This window comes from Equus przewalskii, chromosome 24 (assembly GCF_037783145.1).
Source record: "Equus przewalskii isolate Varuska chromosome 24, EquPr2, whole genome shotgun sequence".
Lineage (NCBI taxonomy): Eukaryota > Metazoa > Chordata > Mammalia > Perissodactyla > Equidae > Equus > Equus przewalskii.
In genome coordinates this window covers 20,001,352-20,025,308 of record NC_091854.1, presented here as the reverse complement: position 1 = coordinate 20,025,308, position 23,957 = coordinate 20,001,352, and the positions used below count along the sequence as shown (strand labels likewise).

The 23,957-nt window shown below is 43.3% G+C and overlaps 1 protein-coding gene across 3 annotated transcripts in view; it reads left to right on the top strand.

Moving 5' to 3' along the window:
* The first annotated feature begins 241 nt into the window (after positions 1-241).
* The window catches only part of GIPC2 (GIPC PDZ domain containing family member 2), a 77,131-nt gene continuing 53,415 nt past the window's right edge, over positions 242-23,957 (top strand). Inside the window, exon 1 of one of the 3 annotated variants that reach the window (XM_008518999.2) lies at positions 242-1,131. In XM_008518999.2, coding sequence (XP_008517221.2) covers positions 895-1,131 — 237 coding nt within the window. In that variant the 5' untranslated portion in view covers positions 242-894. Of the gene's footprint in view, positions 1,300-8,157; positions 8,308-23,957 lie in introns of those variants that run through there. The other 2 variants (XM_070592808.1, XM_070592809.1) reach the window with 2 other exon arrangements.

Sequence of the window (23,957 nt, the reverse complement as noted above, 5' to 3'; positions counted from 1 at the left end):
GACTGCAGGGCTGGAGGAAAACAATGTAAGAGATCAGTGAGTGGCACCAGGTGGGAGACGGAGGACAAGGGTCAACTGGTAGCTTAAAAAATAGAGATCCTTGAGGAGCGAAGAGATCAGAGCAATCAAAAGAAAGATTTCTTCGGAGTTTGGGATCGGGAGGTGGGTGGGGTTATAGGCAGGGGGTGGGGAATAGACGGAATTCGCACGTCACACCTAATAGCCTCAATTTTCTCCGTAGAATAAAAGGATTCTCTGCAGAGACCGAGAAAGGCGGAGGTCGGGCAAATGACTCGAGGACAATACTGAGTGGGAGAGAAAGCTGCCCAGGAAAAAGCAAAAAGGATTACTGAGGGGTGCTGACGGTGTTTAACTATGAATTTAAGGTGGCACCTTGAGATTGATGTAAAGCGCAGAGAAGGCAGATGAAGGCTGACTTCCGCTTAAATCCCTACCCTCGACGGCCCAGACGTGCGGGCACCAAGGTGTGTGGCCCAATAGTGTCTGAGAGCCTACTGCGCCTTCTTGAAAAGCACCAGAACGGCCAGAGTGTCTGTTTTCCGTAGCTTTAGCATCCCAAGGCTTTTACGGAAATCGAGCCATTTTTAAAAGGAGGAAGGAGACGCCGGGAGATGAGATGAGGGGCTGTGCCCAGTTTTTTTCCCTCGAGCCATACGGGGGGAGGACAGGCGGCCGCTCCAGGTCCAAGAACTGCTCCTCCGGGGGGAGGAGGGAGCCCTGACCCGGCGTGGCCAGGCGGAAGCGCCTCTGCCATTGGCCCAGCGGCGTCCTTTACCTGAGCCGAGCCCGGGGGCCGGGGCGCAAAGTCCGCGGCGCCGGGCCAAGGAAGCGGCCGTCGGCAGCGCAGGTGAGCCCCGCCATCGGCCAGGCAAGATGCCTCTGGGGCTGCGGCGAAACAAGAAAGCCAAGTCCAGGGAGAGCGCCCGGCTGGTGGAGGGCGAGCCGGCGGGCGCGCGCGGAGGCCTCCCGGACCCCCCGGGTCCCGCGCGCAGGTTTGTTTTCCACGCGCAGCTGGCGCACGGCAGCGCCACGGGCCGAGTGGAGGATTTCGCCAGCATCCAGGAGCTCTACGCCAAGATCGCGGGCGTGTTCGAGATCTCGCCGTCCGAGGTAAGGGCCGGGGGCCGGGCTCAGCCCCTCGCTCCCTCCCACGCGCCGCGTCTGCTGAAATTGCTCCCGCTGGTGAGCAGCGCTTCTCTGAGCCCGACGTCGTGCGCAGGGTGGAGCCCGCCCGCAGCGCCCCAGGGAAGGCGAGAGGGCCCTGCAGGGAAGGGAAAGGTGGGTCCCGGAACCGGAGGAAGTCGCATTCCCTGTGCTCGGAGATGGGCTTCTCGGAAACGCGGGATGACCTTGCTTCCTCGCGCGAACAAGTGTGCGTTAGTAGTCCTGGATCCAGCCGTTAGGGCGGGAGCGCCTTCCCAGAGTCCAGATCTGTCTGGGCAAATGAACACCCTCCACTTTGTCTGGAATTTAGTCTCCTGCTTCCTCTGCGGGGGTGAGACGGCCGCGCTGAGCATCTCCCAGATCAAAAGAGGAGGAGGGGGGCCGGGAAAGGAACTGCCTTCCAGGTAGCACCAAACCGAGGCCCACTTTGCTCCTCATATGTCACGTCCAGCATCAAGACTTTGGTGTTGCCAAGAAGCTTATTATTGCACGAGTGGATAACTTAGTTATACTTAACTACGTAGGACTAGTTAAAATTTTCGGAGGGGAAATCACTAAATTTTACACCATATCGTTGAAAAGGGACCGAAATTTGCTCTAATTAGATTGCGTGTGTTCCTGGAAGTGGAGTTCCGTAGAGGCTCGATTTCGAAAGCACTCGTCTATGCGGATGTTTACGTGATGACTTTATTTATGCTTACCCAAGCGAACTGCAAATATAGGTGCGAGAAGTTAGCCCAAGAAAATATTTTGTCCATACTTCTAGGAAAATCACAACATCTTGTTGCTCTGGAGTCCCGGGAGTGCAAGGAGCTGCCTTTGAGTGACTCCGAGCAGCATGGATTTCTGCTCTTTAAGGTTGCTTATCAGGTCTGTGGAAGGGAAATGGAGGTCAAGGCATAATTCCAAGAGGAGATGAAAGAGAGCTTGAAGCGTAACCTTTTGTTCTTTCAGGGTTCCCAGGCAGTGAGGGGCAAATTACGAACCTATTTGTGAATTATTTATATTGATATAGAATAGTAACGATAATATCTCACGTTTGTCTAGGATGTTTTAATTCAAAGCACTTTCACGGCGCGGGGGGCCAGCCCGTGGCCCCGTGGTTAAGTTCGCGCGCTCTGCTTAGGCTGCCTGGGTTTCGCCCATTGGGATCCTGGGCGCCGGCATGGCACCGCTCGTTAGGCCATGATGAGGCAGCGTCCCACACGCCACAACTAGAGTGTACAACTCTGTAGGGGGGGTGGGTTGGGGAGAAGAAGAAAAAAAAGATTGGCAACAGATGTTAGCTCAGGTGCCAATCCTTGAAAAAAAAACGCACCTTCATGGGAGTAATGTCTTTTGATTTTTCTCTAGGAGAGGTAGGTGGCAGGTAGTTCGATGGGTAGCTAAGGACAGGATTTGGAGACCTACAAACCTGGGTGTGTATCCAGCTTCTGCCACTTACTAGCTGTGTGGGCTTGAGCAAGTTTAACATCCCTCAGTTTTAGCTGTGTATGAAATAGAGACACGAACATCTACCTTGAAGGGTTGTTGTACAGACTGGAGTTCATATATAAACCTGTCAGATTGAATGGTATATGGTCTGCTTAGCAAATTGTAACTAATGTTATTAATCCCTAACAGTTAAATGAGGGGGCTGAGGTACAAAATCATTGGGCCTTGGCCAAGGGCACATAGCTGGCAAGAAGAAAGCTGGACTGGTATTTAAACTTGGATCTTCTGGTTTCTAAACTTAGTGAGCTCGTTATCATACTTAACTGACGACTTTAAATGTCTCTCCTGTAACCGGGGACTCCAGATTTAGTTCCTTTGCATTAACAGTCTTCCTCATCATAATATATGACGTTATTCTGAGCTCCAGATGCATGACTTTCTTTAATCCACTTAATCCCTGAGAAGTGTTATTGTTAGTATCCCTGCTTCACAGAGAGGAAACTGAGGCTTTGAGGTTCAGGAATTTTTCAGAATTACACATAGTAAGTGGCAGAGCCTGGATTTAAACCCAGGGTTTTTTTCTGACTCCAGATTCCACGAAGCTATATTGCTATGTTGCTTCCCAAGTTTTTCCAGGGTTTCTCAGCAGTAGCTTTGCAGCCGTGTTCAACATTTTCAGTTTCTAACACACTGACTTGCAAGATAAAATTCCAAGATAATATAAACATAAGGTGTTTAGATGTGCTATATCAAAGTTCATAAATTTTTATAACCCAAAATATATATGTTAGTATGTTTATGCATACAACTAACGTTAATGCAAGTTTTCCACGTGTATTAAAAAGAGTTAAGTATAAAGTAAGCATTGAAAAGAGTTAAGGATAAGGTATTGGTCATCATAGTACAATATGTTGTAAGTATCGCAGTAGTTAATTTTGAAACAGAAGTAATTTGTTAAAATAAAATGCACTCCAGTGAGATCCCATTTCCCATCCCATTCCCCCAGCAAGAGCAATAGTGGTGTAAACTTTTAGGATGTCCATGGGGACAAAACATTTCTCCCCTTAATAGGTTGAATATGGTTAACTCAGAAGTCTTGCCATTTCTCCAGAGAGGTGGCTATAAGGACATAAACGGCACTGTATGAGGAGCTGTAGTCTCTTGACTGAGGCAGAAAGGGAAGGACTGAGCCTCACCTGACGTCAGGTACGGCAGGTGCAGGCACATTTACTGGTAGTCCATAATGTGCACATGGCTGTGCTAGGCCTGTAAGCCTACAGTCTGGTCCTTCCGTCCTCCCCAGAGCCCTGGGGCAAGGATCCCTCTCATTTTACAGCTGAGCTAAGTGAGGCTCAGAGAGGTCAAGCAGCCTGCCCAGAGTTGCTGGGCTGGTATGAGGCGGAGCCAGGATTTGAATCCAGGTTTCCTGGTTCCACATCCCGTACGCAGCAACTCGGAGATTCTTGGTAACTGCATTGAAATTCTGAACACAAACCCAGAAAAACTTCCTTTTTAAACAAATGGTCTTTTCTATTAAAGCCTCAGACTCAACCACAACAGTACTTACTGCCTCAAAAAGATGCTCTTGTGAAACTAACAGTTGTGGATTTCACCTATTTCATGATCCCTAGAGGAGGAAGCTAAGGAAACCTATGACTCTCTTGCAGCGTGCAGTCTGTGATCATTACCTTGAAACAGATGGCCAATTATGCAAAAATCCCTTACAGCTGATAGTGTTTTTCTAAATGAGCAATTCTGTAAAGAGAAGAAAAAGTAAATTAATCCTGACTAAAAGAACAGTTAACTCATAAATGCAGGGACACTTTTACAATAAATGGAAATCCATCTTTTAAAATATTCAGATTATAAATGAGTTGATCATTAAACTCTTGAGCTGTAGGCATAAAATTTGTCGAAGGGGCATTTTGAATATTTGACCACTGTAATGTTTGGCGAGGAGTTTATAACATGACATGTTTTCTTAATTCTCTGTGTGGAAAGATTGTAGGAAAAGAGAATGAATTTGAAAGAGCTTTTTAAGAAATAAATCAATGTTGTGGGTTAGATACTTTACCTGTCCAGAAACTGAAAACTGTTTCTTTATAGATTTCAGAAATTATTTCCTTTCACTTGGTTATGTTAGCTTATGTAAGATATAATACTAACTAGTTGACTGAATGAATGGACCAAGCAAATATAGCCACTTCTCTCTCAATATATAAAGCAGTCAAATAAAGCAGTGTACTGGGGAAGCAGAAAAGGCGAGAATTGTGATTTTAATTTCAACTCTATATTCAGCATACAATCATTCTATTATTTCTCTTAACAAAACAAACCTTCCCTTGTCACCTGCCCCCATTGCTTATGCTGTTACCCCATTTCTCCTTTACAGCAAAACTCAGAGGTTGCCGTCTCCAGTGAGATGCATTCTGTATCTCATCTCTCTGCTCAGAACTCTCAGATAGCTCCTCATCTCACTTAGAGCAAAAGCCAAATCCTGTGGTGGGCTACTGGCCCGTTACCTCTCTAACTTCATTGTTCCTCCTGCTCTAGCCGGTCTGACCTCCTGGCCATTCCTGGAACTCTGGAGCTTAGGTCATTGTCTCTTCCAGAACCTCTTCCTGCAGAATGCTCTTCCTTCTTGAAGTCTGCTCAAATGTTACCTTCTCGGTGAGGCTGGCACTGATCAGCCCATTTAGAATTACCCCTCTTCCCTTCCTCACTTAATATTCCTCCCTACCATGCTAACCCCCTATGGATATTTAACTTATTTATTGTGTTTTTCCTCCCCATGTACTAGAATATTAGCGTCACAAAGGCAAGGATTTGTCTATTTTCTTTATGGATGTAGCCCCAAAGGCCTAGAACTATACTTGAAATGTAATTAGAGCTCAAAAAATATTTGTTGAATAAAACAATTCTCACAACTACAGTACGTAAAATCCTGTAGCTTTGGCATAAAGCTTTAGTACTGGTGACAATACTGAGATCTCAGGTAGGTGTTAATTTTTCTGTGTTGTTATGTAAGGAGAGAGACTAGCCTTTGGCGGGGGTAGGAGTGAGGAGCATCACTCACGTCCTGACGGGGGAGGGTGAAGCATGGAGACTGGGAATTTCGTAAGAGTTGTTTCTATCAAATGCTTGCATCTCTATAAATTCATAAGAAGTTATGAAGTTGGAGGCTCTGTTTGCAAAAAATCGCTTCCTAGATGAGTTAGAGCATATGAGGAGATGCTGGTGAAGCTTCCCAGAAACTGCTTCCTCTTCTCTATTTGCTGGCACCAGCACTGAGCTCTTGTGAACGTCAATATTCTGTATTTATGCGGCACTTCTGGAGAACATGAACCGTCCTGTAGGCTTTATCATTTCCTGGCAATGCAGATAACTGGCAAGGGGAACTGTGTTTTTTTCTGCTTCAAAAATGGAAAATCCAGGAAGAATAGAGCAAAATGGGGTTCACTGACTTGCATGCAGCCCCCCCCACCCCTCCCACCCCCCCCCCAGGAAAAACAAACAAAAACACAAAAAAAACAAAGGAGCTGGGAGCCGTTGAGCTCTGAGGACTATGAAACAAGCTCAGTGAAATCGAATAGAAAGAGTACGTGAGAGAGAAAAGCAGCCCCTGACCTCTGGAAGCTGGCCTGACCCTCGTAGCTGGGTCTTGGCGTTCTCCTGTTGGACATCAGTGGTTTCAGAGAACATCAACATCAGATAAGACCACTCTGTGACCGTGATGGATCAAGACAACAATAAGACTACTCTGTAATCATGCCTGAGCAGAGACAAAAACGTGAACATTGTCCAAACCACAAAGATGAGCGGGCGTCCCCCTGCCTGGCTGATGGAAATGACTGCTGCTCCTTTCCCAATCACAGCTTTAGCTTTGATCTTCCCTCCCACCTATAGGTAGGTTGCTAAGATACTCAGTCACAGAATTGCCCCCACTTCCTGGTGGCACCCAATGCAGAGCAAACCCAAGCTTCCTTGGACCTGCCCCCAAATCACGTAACACCAGCCCAGATCCTTTCTAACACCCTCTTACTCAGCCCTCCCACGGTTCCCCATGGGTGCTGTCTCCTTTGATCCAAAGAACAATAAACTTGAGGTGAGAGTTCCTAGTGCTGCTTGAGTGGACATTGACAGTTGTCCTGCTGGATTATTACAGTGCAGATTCTAAAGAGGCACCCTGAATATGGTATCCCTGATCCCACGCATCCTCTATTTTAGTATTTTGATTCTCTGTTCATACCTATCTCAAAAACCTTCAGGGCTCCCCGTTACTTACTGTCTTATTCCTTTTCCAACTGGGTAGCTTATAAACAACAAGAATTTATTGCTCACAGTTCTGGTGGCTGGAAAATCCAAGATCAAGGTGCCAGCATGGTCACCTTCCGGTGAGGGCCCACTTCCTGGTTCTTAGCTTGCACCTTCTTGCTGTGTCCTCACATAGTGGAGGGGGCTGGTGGTCTCTCTGGAGCCTCTCTGTAAGGCACGAATCCCGTTCACGAGGGCTCTACCCTCAAGATTTAAGCAATTCCCCAAAGCCCTACCTTCTAATAGTATCCCCTTTAGGGATTAGGATTTCAACATTTGAATCTGAGGGGAGGGGACACAAACATTGAGACCATAACACTTAGAAATAACCCACCCCCCCAGCCTCACAGTGTCTCCTATTCCTGCCTGCCTCTTGAATTCTGTGCCTGCTGTTCCAATCTCATCTCCTGACAATCCCCTTTTTACATCCCGGAGTGTTTAGCTGTTTCATTCCTCTATGCCTTTGCCCATGCTGTTCTCCATTCTTTGTTCTGAAAGCTTCTACTCACCTCTCCAGTCTCAACTGTCACCTCCTCCAAGAAGCCTTCCTTGTGAACCTGCCAGCCTAGATTAGGTATAATCCCCACTATTGCGTGATTTTAACATAGCTTTAGCACACTGAACATTGAATTTAGTTACTCTATCTCTTCCTGAGGGCTGGGACTTTTTTCAAATTTTTTCCCCAGAATAGCTGGATGGTTTAGCTGAACCATAAAAGTTTGATAAATAAAAGTAGATGATGGCTACAGTAGGAGATGAAGCTGAAGATGTAGACAGTGAGACTACAAATGTCCTTGAAGCTGTACGGATTTTATTCTGTAGGTAATGAGCATAACTCAGATGTTTTTCAGCAGAGAAATGATCCCTGACTTGTATTTTCTAAAGTAGAAACACAATCAATCATTGATTTATTGTGTTTTCTTTATACATGTTTGGTTTAAGTAGAATATAATGGTATTTTCTGGAATTGCACAGTACCATCTGAGAAGTTCTAAATATATCGAAATCATTATGTATGCTTACTATCCCTCATGAGCACGAGCCTTGTTTTCATATGAAAAACTCAAGCAAAAAACCCCCCAAAAACAAAAAAAAAAACCCCAACCATGACTCATGTTGAGAAGTGGGAGGATAATCTAGGTTAGCAGCTGCCTTATAGACCTCATTGCTGTTTGGAAGATAAGAAATGGATGACTGTTGCTTTTTATGCGCGAAGTCTCCTGCAGGAGGTGGGTGAACAATCCCGGAATAAAGTTCGGACTCCTGGGCAGGGGCCCACCGCTCCCTGCTTCCTCACAGCCCGATGGCTGGCCCTCCTCCTTCCCCCACCTGCTCCTTCCACTCCAGCATTCCGGGCGGATGTGGAAAGCTCTGGCAGGTTGTGAGAGATGGAGGCACTCTGGCTACCTCGAGCAATTTGTAGATGTGTATTTGTTTATGTCATTAGGATATACAGGGAGGTAAGGAAGCTCAGGACGGCCTCTGCAGCTGTGCATTCAGGTTCCGTGGACAACTGGAGCATCGTTCATGCTGTCCACGTGAAAGCAGTAGTTCTGGACTTTGGCGAACCAGGAGCAAATCTAGGTATCCTTCACCGGCCGTCTCAGCCTCTCTCTCTACTTCTTCTTCTGTTCTTGACTGATTCTCTCCTCTCGTCCTTTTAACTTTTCTCCTTTAAGATCCATCTTATCTCATCTCTCTGTGTCTTTCTGTTTCTTTGCCTCTCTACTTTTCTATGCCTGACTCTGTCTCAAATTTAAACTCCCAGGGGCCAGCTCGGTGGCACAGTGGTTAAGTGTGCACGTTCTGCTTCGGCAGCCCAGGGTTCGCCGGCTCAGATCCCAGGTGCGGACATGGCACCGCTTGGCAAGCCATGCTGTGGTAGGTGTCCCCCATATAAAGTGGAGGAGGATGGGCACGGATGTTAGCTCAGGGCCAGTCTTCCTCAGCAAAAAAAAGAGGAGGATTGGCAGCAGATGTTAGCTCAGGGCTAATCTTCCTCAAAAAAAAAAAAAGTAAACTCCCTAAGAGAGAGTCCCTGTGTTGGTGAGTCAGGGTACAGTTAGAGTGGGACAGCACCGTTGGACCTGTGGGGCTCATCTCTGGTCCAGCCTGGGGGGAGTGTGGTACAAAGGCAGGTGAACAGTGGATAAGGAGTCCCAGTGGAGAGGGTCCTGGGCATGGCAGGTATTCCGAAGACTTTCTTTTGGTGAGGAAGATTAGCTCTGAGCTAACATCTGTGCCAATCTTCCTCTGTTTTGTATGTGGGACTCTGCTACTGCTTGGCTTGACGAGCAGTGTGTAGGTCTGCGCCCAGGATCTGAACCTGTGAACCCCTGGCTGCCGAAGCGGAGCATGCAAATTTAACCACTACACCACCGGGCCAGCCCCTCTGAAGATTTCTTAAATTAGGGGAATGGCAGGTATCTCCCATGACTTGTCCAGAATATGAAACTATTTTTAGTTCTCTGTGATTTTTATATGTTGTTCTTCCCTTTACCTGGAACTCTTTCCCTGTTAACTCTGTTAAAAGATAAACAGGGATATTAAAAATTTCAGGAGTTTATCTGAGCAAAAACCAATTCAGATTGGACAGACCCAAGCCAGAAGTGGTTGGTAGTGCTCCACAGACAGGAGCTGTGGGCAAGGGTTTTACAGAGAGGGCACAAAGCAAAGCAAGGAGATTATTTCGTTGGCGGTAGTTAAGCAGTTGCCTTATTTGGGAAAGCCTAGTTGCTGTTTGTGAGTGGTTGTCCTTAGGTTTTGATTTCTTAACCTTGAGGCATTTCAGGCTTAGGTTTTGGTTTGGTTTGTAGGCTGCTGAGGCATTAGAACCACCTCAGCCTAAAGGCCTCCTTGCTTAATTAATTTAAGAACTTGTACTTGTGCTCAGGAGTCTCTACCCAAAGTCTTCCCCCCACCTCAGGGTTCCATGCCTCTCCTCTGAGCTTCCATAACTCCTCCAGACTGGATGGTAGTTATTGACTTACTGTCTGTCTCTTCCATAAGATTGAGAGCTGCTCTGGGCAGGAACTGGCAGTTAACATACAGTGAATTTTTTTCATTTTAAACTTTTTATTATGGAATATTTAAATACATGCAAAAGCAAAGAGAATAGTGTCATTTAACTGCCTTGTGCCAGCTTCAGCAATTATCAACACTTGCCAACATTTCTTCTTTTCATTCCCTGTTAAAAAAAAAAAGAAAAGTTTTAAGCCCAGCCCCATGGCATAGTGGTTAGGTTTGGTGCACTCTGCTTTGGTGACCCAGGTTCACAGGTTTGGGTCCTGGCATGGACCTACACCGCTTGTCAGCCATGCTGTGGTGGTGACCCACATATAAAATAGAGGAGGATTGGCACAGATGTTAACTCAGGGCTAATCTTCCTCAAGCAAAAAAAGAGGAAGATTGGCAACAGATGTTAGCTCAGGGCAAATCTTCCTCAGCAAAAAAAAAAAAAAAAAAAAAAAATTTTTATTAAATATAGCACAAGTAGAGGAAAACACATAAAACAAAGATACAACTTAATGGATAAGTTAAACATCCATGTAGCCACATCCATGTCAGAAGACAGTCCTTGCCAGAACCTTCCATATACTCCCATCCTACCTGCCCCCCAAGAGTAACCACTGTCCTGACTTTATGGCAATTAGTACTTTTTAAAAATAGTTTTATAACCTAAGTGTGTTTTCGTAAACAGAATAATTTAGACTACTTTTAAATCTATAGGTTCCCTTCCATCCTGTTTTTTCCCTTTCTAATGTATTGTTGAAGACGCCGGATCATTTATCCTGTATAGTTTTTCAGTTTGTATTTTGCTGACTGCATTCCTGTAGTGTAGTTTAGTGTCCCCTGTCATTTTATTATCTTATAAGTTGACAGTTATACCTTAAGGCTTAATCAGATGAGGTTTAATCTATTTTTTCTACCTGATGAGACAATATAAAAAATCGAGTTAAAGTTTTTACTGATGGAATGAATGAATAAAATCCACAGGGAAAATGGGGTAAGTCTTACCTTTTATAATGGTGTCAATATTCCTGCTGGAATAGATCTAGCCCATTTTGAAAAATCTCTTCTCTGTCCTGTTCCTGTTGCCTGTACAATGAAGCAGCTGTGCCTTTCCACAACCTTTTGAACCTAAGGCTAGAACTCTTTGGGAGCCCTTCATCCCGAATAAACCCTGCCTCCGTACCCTTGACAGAGCCAGGTGGATTCCTTCCTACATCAGGATGCTGGCAGAATTTTAATTCTTCAAAGGAGATCGCTGGAAAGATATTTCTTCCTGCCATGTGTATAAAGAACCAAGTACTGGGAAAAAAGTGGATGCCCTCTAGTAAGGGGTGTTTATCGTACAGAAATGTGCACTTTTATCGTTTGTACATGTTAGGAATTTGCAACAGGAGAGAGTCATTCTGATTTTTAAATAGAAGGGATTCATGTTCAATCCTATCCTTCATTAGAAAATTTCTTGATTATTGACTTTGTGCCAGTCACTGCTCTAAATCTCGGGCTCCATCAGTTAGCAAAACCAGACACGGTCCCTGCCCGTGGGGAGCTTGTGTTCTAAGCCTCCTGCCCATGAGGCGGATGCTTCTGGAGTCATGACCAATATCAGCCAGACTGAGTGCGTTGGGCATTTGTTGGCCTATTCTCTCAGCTCTTACAATGTAGGGCTCCTTTTTACATCCATTTTTCTTGTATTTTAAGAAAAAGGGACCTAGAAGCTTTGCCAGGCAGGAGGAGAACATAAGCGTGTGTATACCTTTTGCTGGACAACCCTCCGTCATTTATATGGTCGCTCTCACCTCCTCTGTGCTATATGCTTTTAAACCTCCCCACTGTCTGGAAGTACTGAATTACAGCAGAGCTCAGTGGTTGAGAGTGCCACTTACTGTCTGTGAGACCTTGGGCAAGTTCCTGGCTGCTCTGTTTCTGTTCCTCATCTGTAAAATGGCATTAATGATAGTAGCCACCATAGAAGATTATTGTGAGGGGTAAATGAAATAATGTATGTAAGCACATAGGTCACTGCTTGGCATAGCGTTGGTATTCATCAAATGTTAGTTGTTATAATTCTGGAGTCAAAAGGGCCTATATTGAATTCCAACCTTTTTTTTTTTTTAAAGATTGGCACCTGAGCCAACAACTGTTGCCAATCTTCCAATCTTTTTTTTTTTTCTGCTTTTTCTCCCCAAATCCCCCAGTACATAGTTGCATATATTTTTAGTTGTGGGTCCCTCTATTTGTGGCATGTGGGATGCTACCTCGACGTGGCCTGATGAGCGGTGCCATGTCCGCGCCCAGGATCTGAACCGGCGAAACCCTGGGCCCCCGAAGAGGAGCACACAAACTTAACCACTCAGCCAGGGCGCTGGCCCTGAATTTCAACCTTTTAACCTGTTTACCTACCAAGTAAACAAGCCAGGCCTGATTACTTTTTTTTTTTTTTAAAGATTTTATTTTTTCCTTTTTCTCCCCAAAGCCCCCCGGTACATAGTTGTGTATTCTCCGTTGTGGGTTCTTCTAGTTGTGGCATGTGGGACGCCGCCTCAGCGTGGTCTGATGAGCAGTGCCATGTCCGCACCCAGGATTCGAACCAACGAAACACTGGGCCGCCTGCAGCGGAGCGTGCGAACTTAACCACTCGGCCACGGGGCCAGCCCCCAGGCCTGATTACTTTTAACTAATTTTTGCTGAAGGAATCCACTCATCTGAGTGCTTACTATGAGTCCAGAATTGTGCTTGATGTTGGAAACATAAAGGTGACAAATACATAGCTCCTTCCTCCAGTTGCGTTCAGTTCAAAGAGAAGAAACTTAACTAGTTTCTAGTTCAGCTAGAAGAGTTTCCCAAAATGTGTTCCAAGGAATACTAATCTCTTGAAATATTATAGAGAAATGCCTTCAGTTGTCAAATAACTTTGAAAAATGTATCTTGTAAATTCGTAGTACATATTAAAGGCTCTAAGAAGTCCAGTAAAAATTTCAAAAGCTTGGTGTTTCTCCTTTCCCACGTTTATTTGACTATGGAACTCGTCCTTTTTTTCCTCTGCATAACACTCCTTGGACCAACATTCCAAGGGACGTACTGAAAAAAAGTGCTTATATATTATTAAAAAAGCTATTCCTTGCCTTTTTTTGGAGAGCTTTCTGGTTGGTGAACACATGGAGGTGCTGGCAGGGTGGCGCACGGCGAGAGGGCCAGGAAGCTCTGTGTCCCTTCCCTCATACCTTGTCGCATGCATCTTTTCCATCTAGATGTTCATCTGTATCCTTTATCATATCCTTTAATAAACTGGTAAATGAGGAAGACATTTAAAAGGCAAGACAGCACAGTGTTTTTCCAGGAGGCAGTAATTAGAAATGAATTAGAGCTTCCGACAGAGTGAAAACCAGAAGGCCATGTTTACATCTTATGTTTACTACAGCCCAGGCTTATGACCCTTCATTATCTGAGTCATCTCGCAACCATCTTCTGCAGATGGATGTGATTTGTAACTTTAGCTCAACTGGGATTTGAGATATGTGAGTGAGTTGTTTTGCTTTTTTTAAGTCTTAAGGACAGTTTTGTTATATCTAAACCAATTTCAGCATCAAAAGAGCAGCAGCTACACACCATGTTCTTCTGCTATCTCTTTTAAAGATGTTTCAGCATTATTCTGAGAACTCAGGCAGACTCACTGAGACTCCAACGTAAACCTCTAATTTTGAACAGAACTCACTCCTAGTAGCTTTTTACTCTGGGCCTTTCAGTTCATCATTCATCCAAATGGGAAAAGCGAGTTACAGAAATAAACATGTATATTAAAAGGCCGAGAGAATAAGAGCTCAACCCTCTGGGAGGTCGTCTTCCCTTGCTCATACCTCGAGGGCTTTGGTTTCCACTCCCTCCAATACTTCCATGTATTCGTTTGTAACCAGCTGTCCAGCCAGCCTCAACCGCCCGATCCCAAGGGAGCAGCATGAAAAGAGATGGAGAGAGTAAAAGACTAGGAGATATCATAAGCCAACTTGGCTGACCTATAGAAGAAAATGAAAGCCAAGCTCTGTTGGCCCCAATGCTGAAAACTCCAGCAGTGGCAGGAGAAATGAAGGCCATGTGCTGGAGAGAAGAAAAAGAAAGTCAGCCACGTGAAAGAAACAGGGCACAGAAATGGCAGCTTGAGCTGAAGAGAATGATGGTCAGAGAAGAGGGTCAGAGTGTGCTGGAAGGTAGGGAGATCCATGAGGGAAAAGGGAAACACAAACTACACCAGCAAGGCAGTTGGGGGACATCCCGAAAGGGCGTATTGCCCACCAAATGTTCCCAGTGGCGCTCATAATTATCATGGTACCACATTATTACTTACTAGGGTGTCAGCTCGTTAGCTTATGGTGTGATATGTGTATTTTACTGTTTTTTCCTAAGGTGTAATACATTGTAGAAAGCTTTCCTTCAACAGTTTGGAATAATTTTAAGTGTTCAGTTATCTAGAAAATTCACTTTGGCATCATCTATTATTCCCCAATTAATCTCAATAAGTAATTTTATAATTTCAAAAAAAAAGCTATTCCTCAATTGTCGCATTCTGTGATAAAAAGATTCCCTGTAAGGGGCCGGCCCAGTGGCACACCGCTGAAGTGCGTGCGTTCTGCTTCTTGGCGGCCCTGGGTTTGCGAGTTCGGATCCCGGGTGTGGACATGGCACCGCTTGGCAAAAGCTATGCTGTAGTGGACGTCCCACATATAAAGTAGAGGAAGATGGGCCTGGATGTTAGCTCAGGGCCAGTCTTCCTCAGCAAAAAGAGGAGGATTGGCAGCAGTTAGCTCAGGGATAATCTTCCTCAAAAAAAAAAAAAAAATTCCCTGTCTATGATGATAATATTCTATTTACTTAACGCTTATATTTTATTTCATTCTGACGAACTCTGCCAGATAGTTTCCATTTTACTCTTGTCCTCTGCTGGTCTTTTTGCTGTTCTCTTCTCTTCACTGTCCAGCTTTGGGTAAGTCTTCCATCTCGTTAGCCTTCAGTTTCTTCATATGTGATATGGGGTGGGGTCGACTAGATCAGTGGTTCCCAAGTGAGTGGTTGTATCTCAGAATCACCTGGTGACCTTTTGAAAAAAACAGATTTCTGGGCTCCACCTCTACAGATTTGGGCTTGGGCCTGAGAATGTTGTAATTTTTGAAAGTTTCCCTGATCCCCAGGCTGTCAGCCTGTCATCCATCAGTAGAGAGGTGTTCAGGAACCACTAATTAGATGAGGAGAGCCAAGGTACTTTTCAGCTTGAAGATTCCTGCAGGGCTTGTGCACTCAATAATATTTGAGTGTCATCTTTGTGTACAAAGTATTGAAACAGTACGTACAAAAGGTTAGCACCAAGTGCCTGGAGCTTACAATATATAGGAGTGGTGGTGGTAAGAGTAAAACTAAAACTATGCATAATGCTGATATGTATATGGAATATGGAGGATGCTGCCGGAGGTACCAGATATGCTGGTGGGGATATGGTAGGCAGAGATCAAAGAAGGGTAAGATGGAGCCTGGCTGGAAAAATTATGGCAGAGCCCCAAAAGTCTTGAGCCATGTGTACATTTACTTCTCAGTGTATATACGCAACATGTAATTTTGATTCCACAATTGTGAAACTCTAACTATACGGGAAAGTGTGGCAACGAAACTGAGGAAATAAAAAGACTTCAAATCAGAGGCTGTTTTTGACATTACTAAAATGCTAAACAAAACATAGCAAAAGCTCTGTCTGCTTTGCAAGTGGCTGGACTATGGAAATCCTTGAAACTGTAGAGAGCCTGGTGTGTTTGAATGGTCATTTACAGGTCGCTTCTTGTTAGTCAGGTGCAGGACAGAGAGCTTCAGACTGAAACACCAGTAGTCCTCCCTGTCCAACAGAGATAAATAAAACATGAAGTGTTTTGAGCTCAATAAACATTTTAGAAAATAGAATTCCATTTGTATGATTCAGTAAGGCCCAGTGATATAAACTTGAAATAAAATTTTAGAAGCTAGGGCATATTTTCTGCTTTTCTGACTTCAAATGTATTGCTTGGCAATTTGGGATGGTGATGTCACACAAGTTCTTTTGTAGTTGCCTCAAAACTTTCTGGATATAAGCAGGATAGCTATAATCAATTTGTAAAATCTATTCCTAATCCAGCCTGTCCCGTCTCTTGACCTCCTCCAGCGTTCTTAATTGCACCCTGCCTCTCAGGTCTGCCCCTTCCCATCCACCTGTTGGCTCTTAGGTAATGAGGGTGTCCATAATGTGTCACTGAAAACCAACAAAGGAAAGCGGTCTCTGTGCTTTTGTGTTTTGTTCATTCCCTGAATCTACTAGCAGAAATTACTCTCTTTGAAGCGGAAGTTCACAGTGGAGGTGCACAGTAACTGATGTTATTTAAAACCAGTTTTTATTTTAATTGAAAAGATGACATATGCACATAATAAAAATTCAAAGAAAGTGGGTCACCCAGAACCACAGTTCCCTAATCCTCTTCCCCAGAAGCGTCTGCTGTGGCCACATTTTTGGCCATCCTTCCAGAAAAATACTCTATGAATTTATAAGTGTGTGTGTACGTGTGAAAGTATGTGCACATCTGTGTAAGTATAGACACCCCTGCTTCCACTTTTCTTTTAATGCAACTAGGAGCGCACTATATACCTATGCTATACAGTTGGTAGTGGCAGAAGGAAAGAGTGGACCTAAGAAAGAGCCCCTGAGGTGTGGGAATGGCAGAGTCGCTAGGGTCCTTGCAGTGTCCCAGGGGGCCACAGAGCATCCTTCATGCCAGGAGAGCTGATATTGTGTCTTTAATGATGATGAGCCAATTGTCAATAATTCCTAAGAAGTCTGCATGTCTTCTGAAAAGCTGCTTGTGTTTCTGTGTGTCTCCTTATGATAAAATCCCCATCACCTGAGGTAACCAAAGGTGTTCCTTGAAACTATTCAGACACAAGGAACTAATTAACAAATACCTTTGGGCTAAATATTTGGGATAGACAAAGGAAAGAGGAAGCCAATTAGGGATGGATGGCTGTCACTGCTTCTCTGGATTGGGTTCTAAAAAACTGGCCGTCCTCACTCATCTGAGAAACTCTAGCCCTGCTATTTGCTGTGCTGAGTTCTTGGAGATTCAAATATGGAGTAGGAAGTTGAAGCTTAGACATGACTAATACCAGGGAGGTCCTGTGGCTTCTGTGGATAAGTGAAAGGCAAGAAGGCACTTTAGACCTCGTCAGTGATAGTATATTAGCTTTTCAGAAACATATCTGACCCTTAATAAGTAGTGGCTAAGAGGCTCAAGAACTAGAGTATTTAGAAAGTATATATGCTATTATATAAAAAAAATCTCCCTGGAGATAAAGCACATGTAGAGAAATGGTCTCAGCTTTTTTTTTTTAATGGCTAAAATCCAGGATCTACATCTCAGTCTGTGAAAGTCACAGGTTCTTAAGTTACAGCGTTAATTATAAGTGACCTTAGAGGGATACACAGTAACAAGGTGGAAGATATGATAATTCTGTATCCATTCTTGGAACAATTTACATATCTGTATGTTGCATTAATGTAGTAGTGGTTGTGTGATTGACATTAACACTATGTCCTTCGTGATCCAGGGCCAGAACCTTAATTTAACCTCCTGAACCTTCTTACATTTGATACCAGCAGTGTGTTCTGGGTTTCGTTAGGTATTAGGTGCTGGTCATCACTCCTCTTACTCCCTTTCTCCTTCTGTATTCTTTATACTGTCCCCTTCCTATCTTAATTTTCTGGCTTTTATGGAAAGGTGAGTGGGGGAAGGGAAGCACATCATGAGTGTTAAGGAGGAAGTAATTATTGTTGACTACCTGCTATCACCATTTAACCCATGCTATCTTACCTGAAATAATTCTTCTTACCAGAACCCCTGGAAATTACTGTCAGCAACTTTTCTGAAATGATGAACAATTCTTGGTAAGGTTCTGCACAAAGAAATCAGTCTTCCCTTGATTTACACGGTAATTGCAGTCCAGGAAAATTCATAACAAAACATACTTTATCTGTAACACAGGGTCTGAGCTTAAGTAATTATATATTTTCTCTTCCCACCATGAGTAACTAGTAAGACATCTGAAAATCATGCAGAATGTCACCCAGCTCTTCACTGAGCTGGGCCTCTCTGAACCTTAGAGTTCATATAGTATTCCTACCTCATCCCCTGTCTCTCCTGAGTGCCAGTGGTGTGACAATCATGGTAACAACCAAAAAAGCTCCACAAAATTTCAGTCTTTTTCCTTAGAGGCCAACATCACCACCCTCCCCCTGCAACACTGCAGTTATGCCGGGTTGCTTGACGTTAAGTGCTTGCTCTACACTGTGAAATTAGGAGACAAGGGGGACAAAATGGGAAAGCAACAAGAAGGGAAAACCAGTGGGAAGACCTCCTGTGGGTTTTATACTTTTAGGGTCAGTCTTTTAGGATTGTAATTATACAGAGTGGAACAGGTGGTGGGTGGGTTTGTTAAATTTGGGGTTTCAGGCTTTTGTAGACTCTCAAAGCTCCACATGTTGCTTGGCTATTTTGCAGGCTTATGGGGTCCTAGGAAAGATGGAGAGTCAGGCGGCTGATAGGAAAGCTCTGGGGTCAGTCTGATGGGGAGGTGAATTTCAGTGTAGGGTGGCATGCCTTGGGTTTGATGCCTGGAGATGCCATCTTTTGGCCTCAGTTTTCTCACTGGGAAAATGTATAAATAATATCTACCTTATAGGATTGTTTGAGAATGGAATGAAATAGCTTATTGGGTATCTAGAGCAATTGTTCAATAAATGTTAGTTCTCTTTCCCTCTAAAAAGATGCTTTCTCTGGCCATTTTTTGATACTTTTTTTTGCAAATTTTCCTTGTGATTTGTCTATTCTAGACCTGTAAAATTTTCATTCTCCTACCCTTTGCCTAATCTGAGAAAATAAGGAAAACAAATTTAAAAGTATATCTGTATACATGACCCTTAAACTAAGTTATCTCAGCGTAGAAATCTACATTGTAGGGACTAATCTGGACTCTTCTGATGAGAACTTCCTCAGTAAAGTTTAGTATAAACCTAATAAACTATTTCAGTCAACAAAGTTGAAGATCTCAGAGAAGTAGTAAATATACCAGTTTATTCAGAATTGTTTTGCATTGTCTTTGTCAATGCTTGTTTCTCCTGAGCCAAAAATAACTCTTTAGTAATACTGATGTTTCTTTGTGTCATATTTCTAAGCATAGAGAATATCTGTGACAAAATGTGTCTCAGCGTATAATTCTATTCTTCTCCCTTCCACCACTGGACATTTAGAGTCATTCTCAATTCTCCTCACACTCATTGAGTCTCCTAGAATCTTAATTATGCTCAAGTCATGGACACTGATATTTGTTCCCAAGAAGCTTCTGGGGAAGATTGCTTAGATGCTAAGGGGTAAAGGAAGAACTCTATCACTGCCTTTCCTCAAAATCCAAATCACATGTTTTTCCTTTTGTCCTGTACTATCTTAGTCTTACCATCCTGAAATGGGAACATACTTATTTGGTCAACTTAACAGAAGATGCATTATAAATAGGTGGCCATATAATTTATATTCTAAACCCAGACACTTGAGAGAATGAAAGGGATGGTATTAATAATTACTTTGGGACAACAGGGGTAAGCTGGGACCTGGGGTCATCCCAGTTATAACCAAATTGCCTACGAGAAGAGGAAAAAGAAGAATATGATGTGAGAAAGTTTATCAAACATTTGCTAATTAAGCACCAACAGTATACAAGCCAGTTTGCTGGGCAGTAAGGAAGGTTTTGAATTAGAGGCATTTGGGGAGAGGATGGGAGAGAAGAGTGTGGGCATAAAAATAGAAGCAGGTAGTGAGGGCGCAGTGTCAGCACGAAGCCTGGAGCCAGGAGACTCTGGTACTCCTCGTCCTGGCCCTGGCTTGGTGACACATTCCTGGGAGTTGAGGATGGAGCCCCGTGATAGCCGCCAGCTTCTTCGGGAAGCCTCCTGACCCTGCTGGGTCCTCCTCCCCTCTTCTGACTGCTCGCCTGCCCCAGTCCCAGGAGCAGGACAGGCAGGAATGGCAGTAATGTTGGCAAGCAGGGGGAGGGAAGAAGCTGCTTGTGAGAGTGGGGAGCAGGAGCTGGTAATAAACAGCTCGAGCAGAGGCAAGAGTCTTTCAGCCAGGGCTGTGTGTAAGTGTCTCCGTTCTGTGACAGAATTCTCTTCTTGGCAGCTGCTCTCCACCTCTTCCCAGCCTCTGTTCTTGGGGCTCTCTATCCCTGGGGTGGGAAATGATTCAAAATGGCGCAAGCCCAAGCCTAGGAGAATCTTCACACACGCTCCCCAGATTCAGGGCTAACCTCACTTGTGTCACACCAGCTCTTCCCATAGGTGAATTTTTGTATGCTTCTCAAACTTTCTAATGAATAATTTAAGTGTCTAAGGCGATCAATGAGTTTGTCTCCACCCCCTCCCCCCAAGCCTTTGTCACCCTCATCTAGGGAACCCTGTAGTACATTTTCCTTTGTCACCTCTAACCCAGTCACTCTGTAGTACATTTTCCTAATGTCTTTCAGGTGTCCTAGTTTAGAATAAAAATCAATTTCAGTCTTTCTCTCTCTCTCAAGATGTTTCTCGCATGGCCCCTTTTTTTCATAAAGTGCTCATCTCTGTCAGAATTTCTGTTCTAGGGAGTAGTAAGGAATAGACCAGCCTCCCCCATCTTGACACCTGACGGGCTCACCATGCTTGCTTTCCAATTTTCCATGATTCATTTGGGTGGTTTTTAAATATCACATCCTTTGTACACATTTCGTCGTAAGTCTGTGTCCTGGGCTAATCATGCTGTGGAAACACAAATCTTAAAATTTTGATTAAGGACCCTTTTGTGATCTAATAACCATCTTTTATGAACTGTATTTCTATATTCATTTGGCGAACTGCAAAGTTTAACCATACATCTCTACTAATAATTCTAGTTTATAATATTAATTATGTTTCACAAGCCACACTTCTTCACTGGTCTCAGATGTAAATTGTCCCCTTTGTTATAGACTCTCTTTGCCCTCTTAGGCTGTCTTCCATCTTAAATGTCAAACGAGAGGACAGATTTAAGAAGATAAGTGGTTTAGAAAGCTGGAAAATTTGAGACAGTACTTGACAAGGGGAATGGCAGTGATTTATGATCTTTAAAATTGGCATGTAACTCGCAGTGTGGACACTAGGATAAAGCTCAGGTCTCTCCTCTGGCTGGAGGAAGATTGTGGAAGACGATGATATATATAGCTACACACATTTGATTTCTTTTCCTCGTTGGTTTAGTGTCTGTGTAACGTTCACAAAGGCAAGACTAAAACCTGTCCCTATCCTTTTAGCCTTTTGTGTTTCAAGGATTTCTTTGAGATTTTGATTTTCTTTGATACATAGTTGCTTTGATTAGCTTTCATTTTAGCAAAAGACAATGTTCTTTTGGTTGCTCTGGGAAGTCATTCGGTAGACTAACAAATATAAATTTGATTTTCTTTCCTTTTTTTGGATAAAATTATTTTTGTCATATTATTTTACTTACTAAAAACGCTGGAAAAAAGTAGTTGTACCGAAGAAGGAAGAGTACAAAGGATGATTCACCTTTTATTTAAGACTCTGCTGCTGACCCAGGGCGGCTAATTTAGAAGTGAATCATTTATAGAAAGTTCTACCCAGTTCGAGGCAGGGCTTTGAACAATATCCTTATGAAGGTCTAAATAGAGCTGACAGTATCAGGTTTCTAAATATCTGTCTTGTTGCCTATTTTGTCTTTTCCAAACTGTGAAACTTGTTTCTTGATGACTGTGGCCATTGACAAGGTGAGGGCAAAGGCACTGTGTATATAACATAATGGATATTTAAAAGAAACTTAGAAATTTACTACACATATTATACTGGGAAAATAGTAGGCTTGAGGTTTTAAGCAACTGTGTTTATAATACAAAGAAATGAGTGTAACTAGTCAGTTTTAAAATCATTTAACTGGAAGAAATAATTTAAAAGTTAAAGTAAATCAAATTAAACAATAATGTCATTAATTTTTTGATATTTATTAATCATCTAATATGTCTGACTTTTAAAGTCCAATTACAAATAGTTCCTTTTTGTAAGCTGTTTTAAATCCTTTTAGGAAGTGAGTGGTTTATTGGATAAACATAGTGTATTTGGCTCCATATAGAGCAAAAACTGTGCTGTCTCAGCCTTCTAGTTTTAAATTCAAAGCTGAGTTTATATTTACATCATGGCTACAGTATCATGGCTTAGAAAAAGCCCAAAGTCTGAATTCCAGTTTTGCTCTGTCATTCACTAGCTGTGTGACCTTAGACAAATCGCTTCATGGGTCTGAGCTGGTTTTCTCCTCTGCACGGGGCCCAGTGATGCCTGCCTTCATGACCTGCTCGCAAGGATTAGCTGAGCTGATGCTTTAGGAAGTGGTCAGTAGCTTAGACCTCCCTGTGTAGATATTAGGTGCCAGAGAGGCAACATTGCAGGGAGAAGAGCTGGGGTTGGACAATCGGAGATGGAGTCCCATTTGCACCAATTATGGCCTGTGTGACCCTACACACACCTTTCTGTCTCTCTAAGCCATTGTTCCTTCTATTGTTTTATTTTTTTATTGAAGTATAATTGACATAGAACATTACGTCACTTTCTGGTGTGCAATATAATGATTCAAGATTTCTATGTGTTGTGAAATGATCACCACAAGTCTAGTTAACATCCATCACTACATGTAGTTACAATATTTTTTTCTTGTGCCAAGAACTTTTAAGATCTACTCTCCTAGCAACTTGCAAATATACAGTACAGTGTTATTAACTACAGTCACCATGCTGTACATTACATCCCCAGGACTTATTTATTTTATAACTGGAATTTTGTTTCTTTTGACCCCTTCACGCATTTTGCCCACCCACCACCCCTGCCCCTGGCAACCACCAGTCTGTTCTCTGTATCTATGAGCTTGTTTGTTTTCAATTCCACATATAAGTGAGATCATGTGGTATTTGTCTTTCTCTGTCTGACGTATTTCACTTAGCATAATGCCTGCAAGGTCCGTCCACGTTGTCACAAATGGCAAGATTTCTAAACCTTTATTTTCTAATCTGTAAAAAATGGGTATATAATAATACCTCTCATATAGAATTGTTGTGAGGATTAAATGAGGTAATATGTGAAAGTACCTGGTGCTCTTGAGTAATCAAGTAATGCTTTTTTGGACCCTAAAGTTTGACTTTATTTTCCTATTCTTCCAGGCCTCTGTCTGCCCGGTTCCTTCACTTTCAAGTACTTTACTGGAAGTGGGAGCAGTATCCAAACCGGGTACAGCTAAGAGGGATGAGCAGTCTGTGACTAACTGAAGAATTGTTTGAGTTCTAGAAGTTCCTTGGTACAACACATTTACCAAATATTTTGAGGGAACTATGTAGCATAAGACATCCAGCTTTTTGGAAAGGTTTTGAGTAACATAATTCTGTCCCTGGCTTGGCTAGAGCAAGCCCCTGCTGTTCAAGCACTCAGGGTAAATAGGTAGTGTTTTTCCCCTCCAATAATTATTCTGTTCTTAGTTTCAGGTGATTTTTAATTCCTGTTACCTTAAGGGCAATTAACCAGATGTAGGTTAAATAATCTTTTCTTTTCCTCTTTTTGAGAAAAAGTCTTTGAGACTTAGACAATAAGAAAAAAACCAGGGGCTGGCCCTGTGGCCGAGTGGTTAAGTTCACGTGCTCCGTGTTGGTGGCTCAGGGTTTTGCCAGTTCGGATCCTGGGCGCAGACATGGTGCCATTCGTCAGGCCATGCTGAGGCGGCGTCCCACATGGCACAACCAGAAGGACCCACAACTAAAATATACAACTATGTACTGCGGGGATTTGGGGAGAAAAAGCGAAAAAAAAAAAAAAAGATTGGCAACAGATGTTAGCTCAGGTGCCAATCTTTAAAAAAAAAAAGAAAAAAACCAGATAAACCTTAGTCATTAAGAAACAT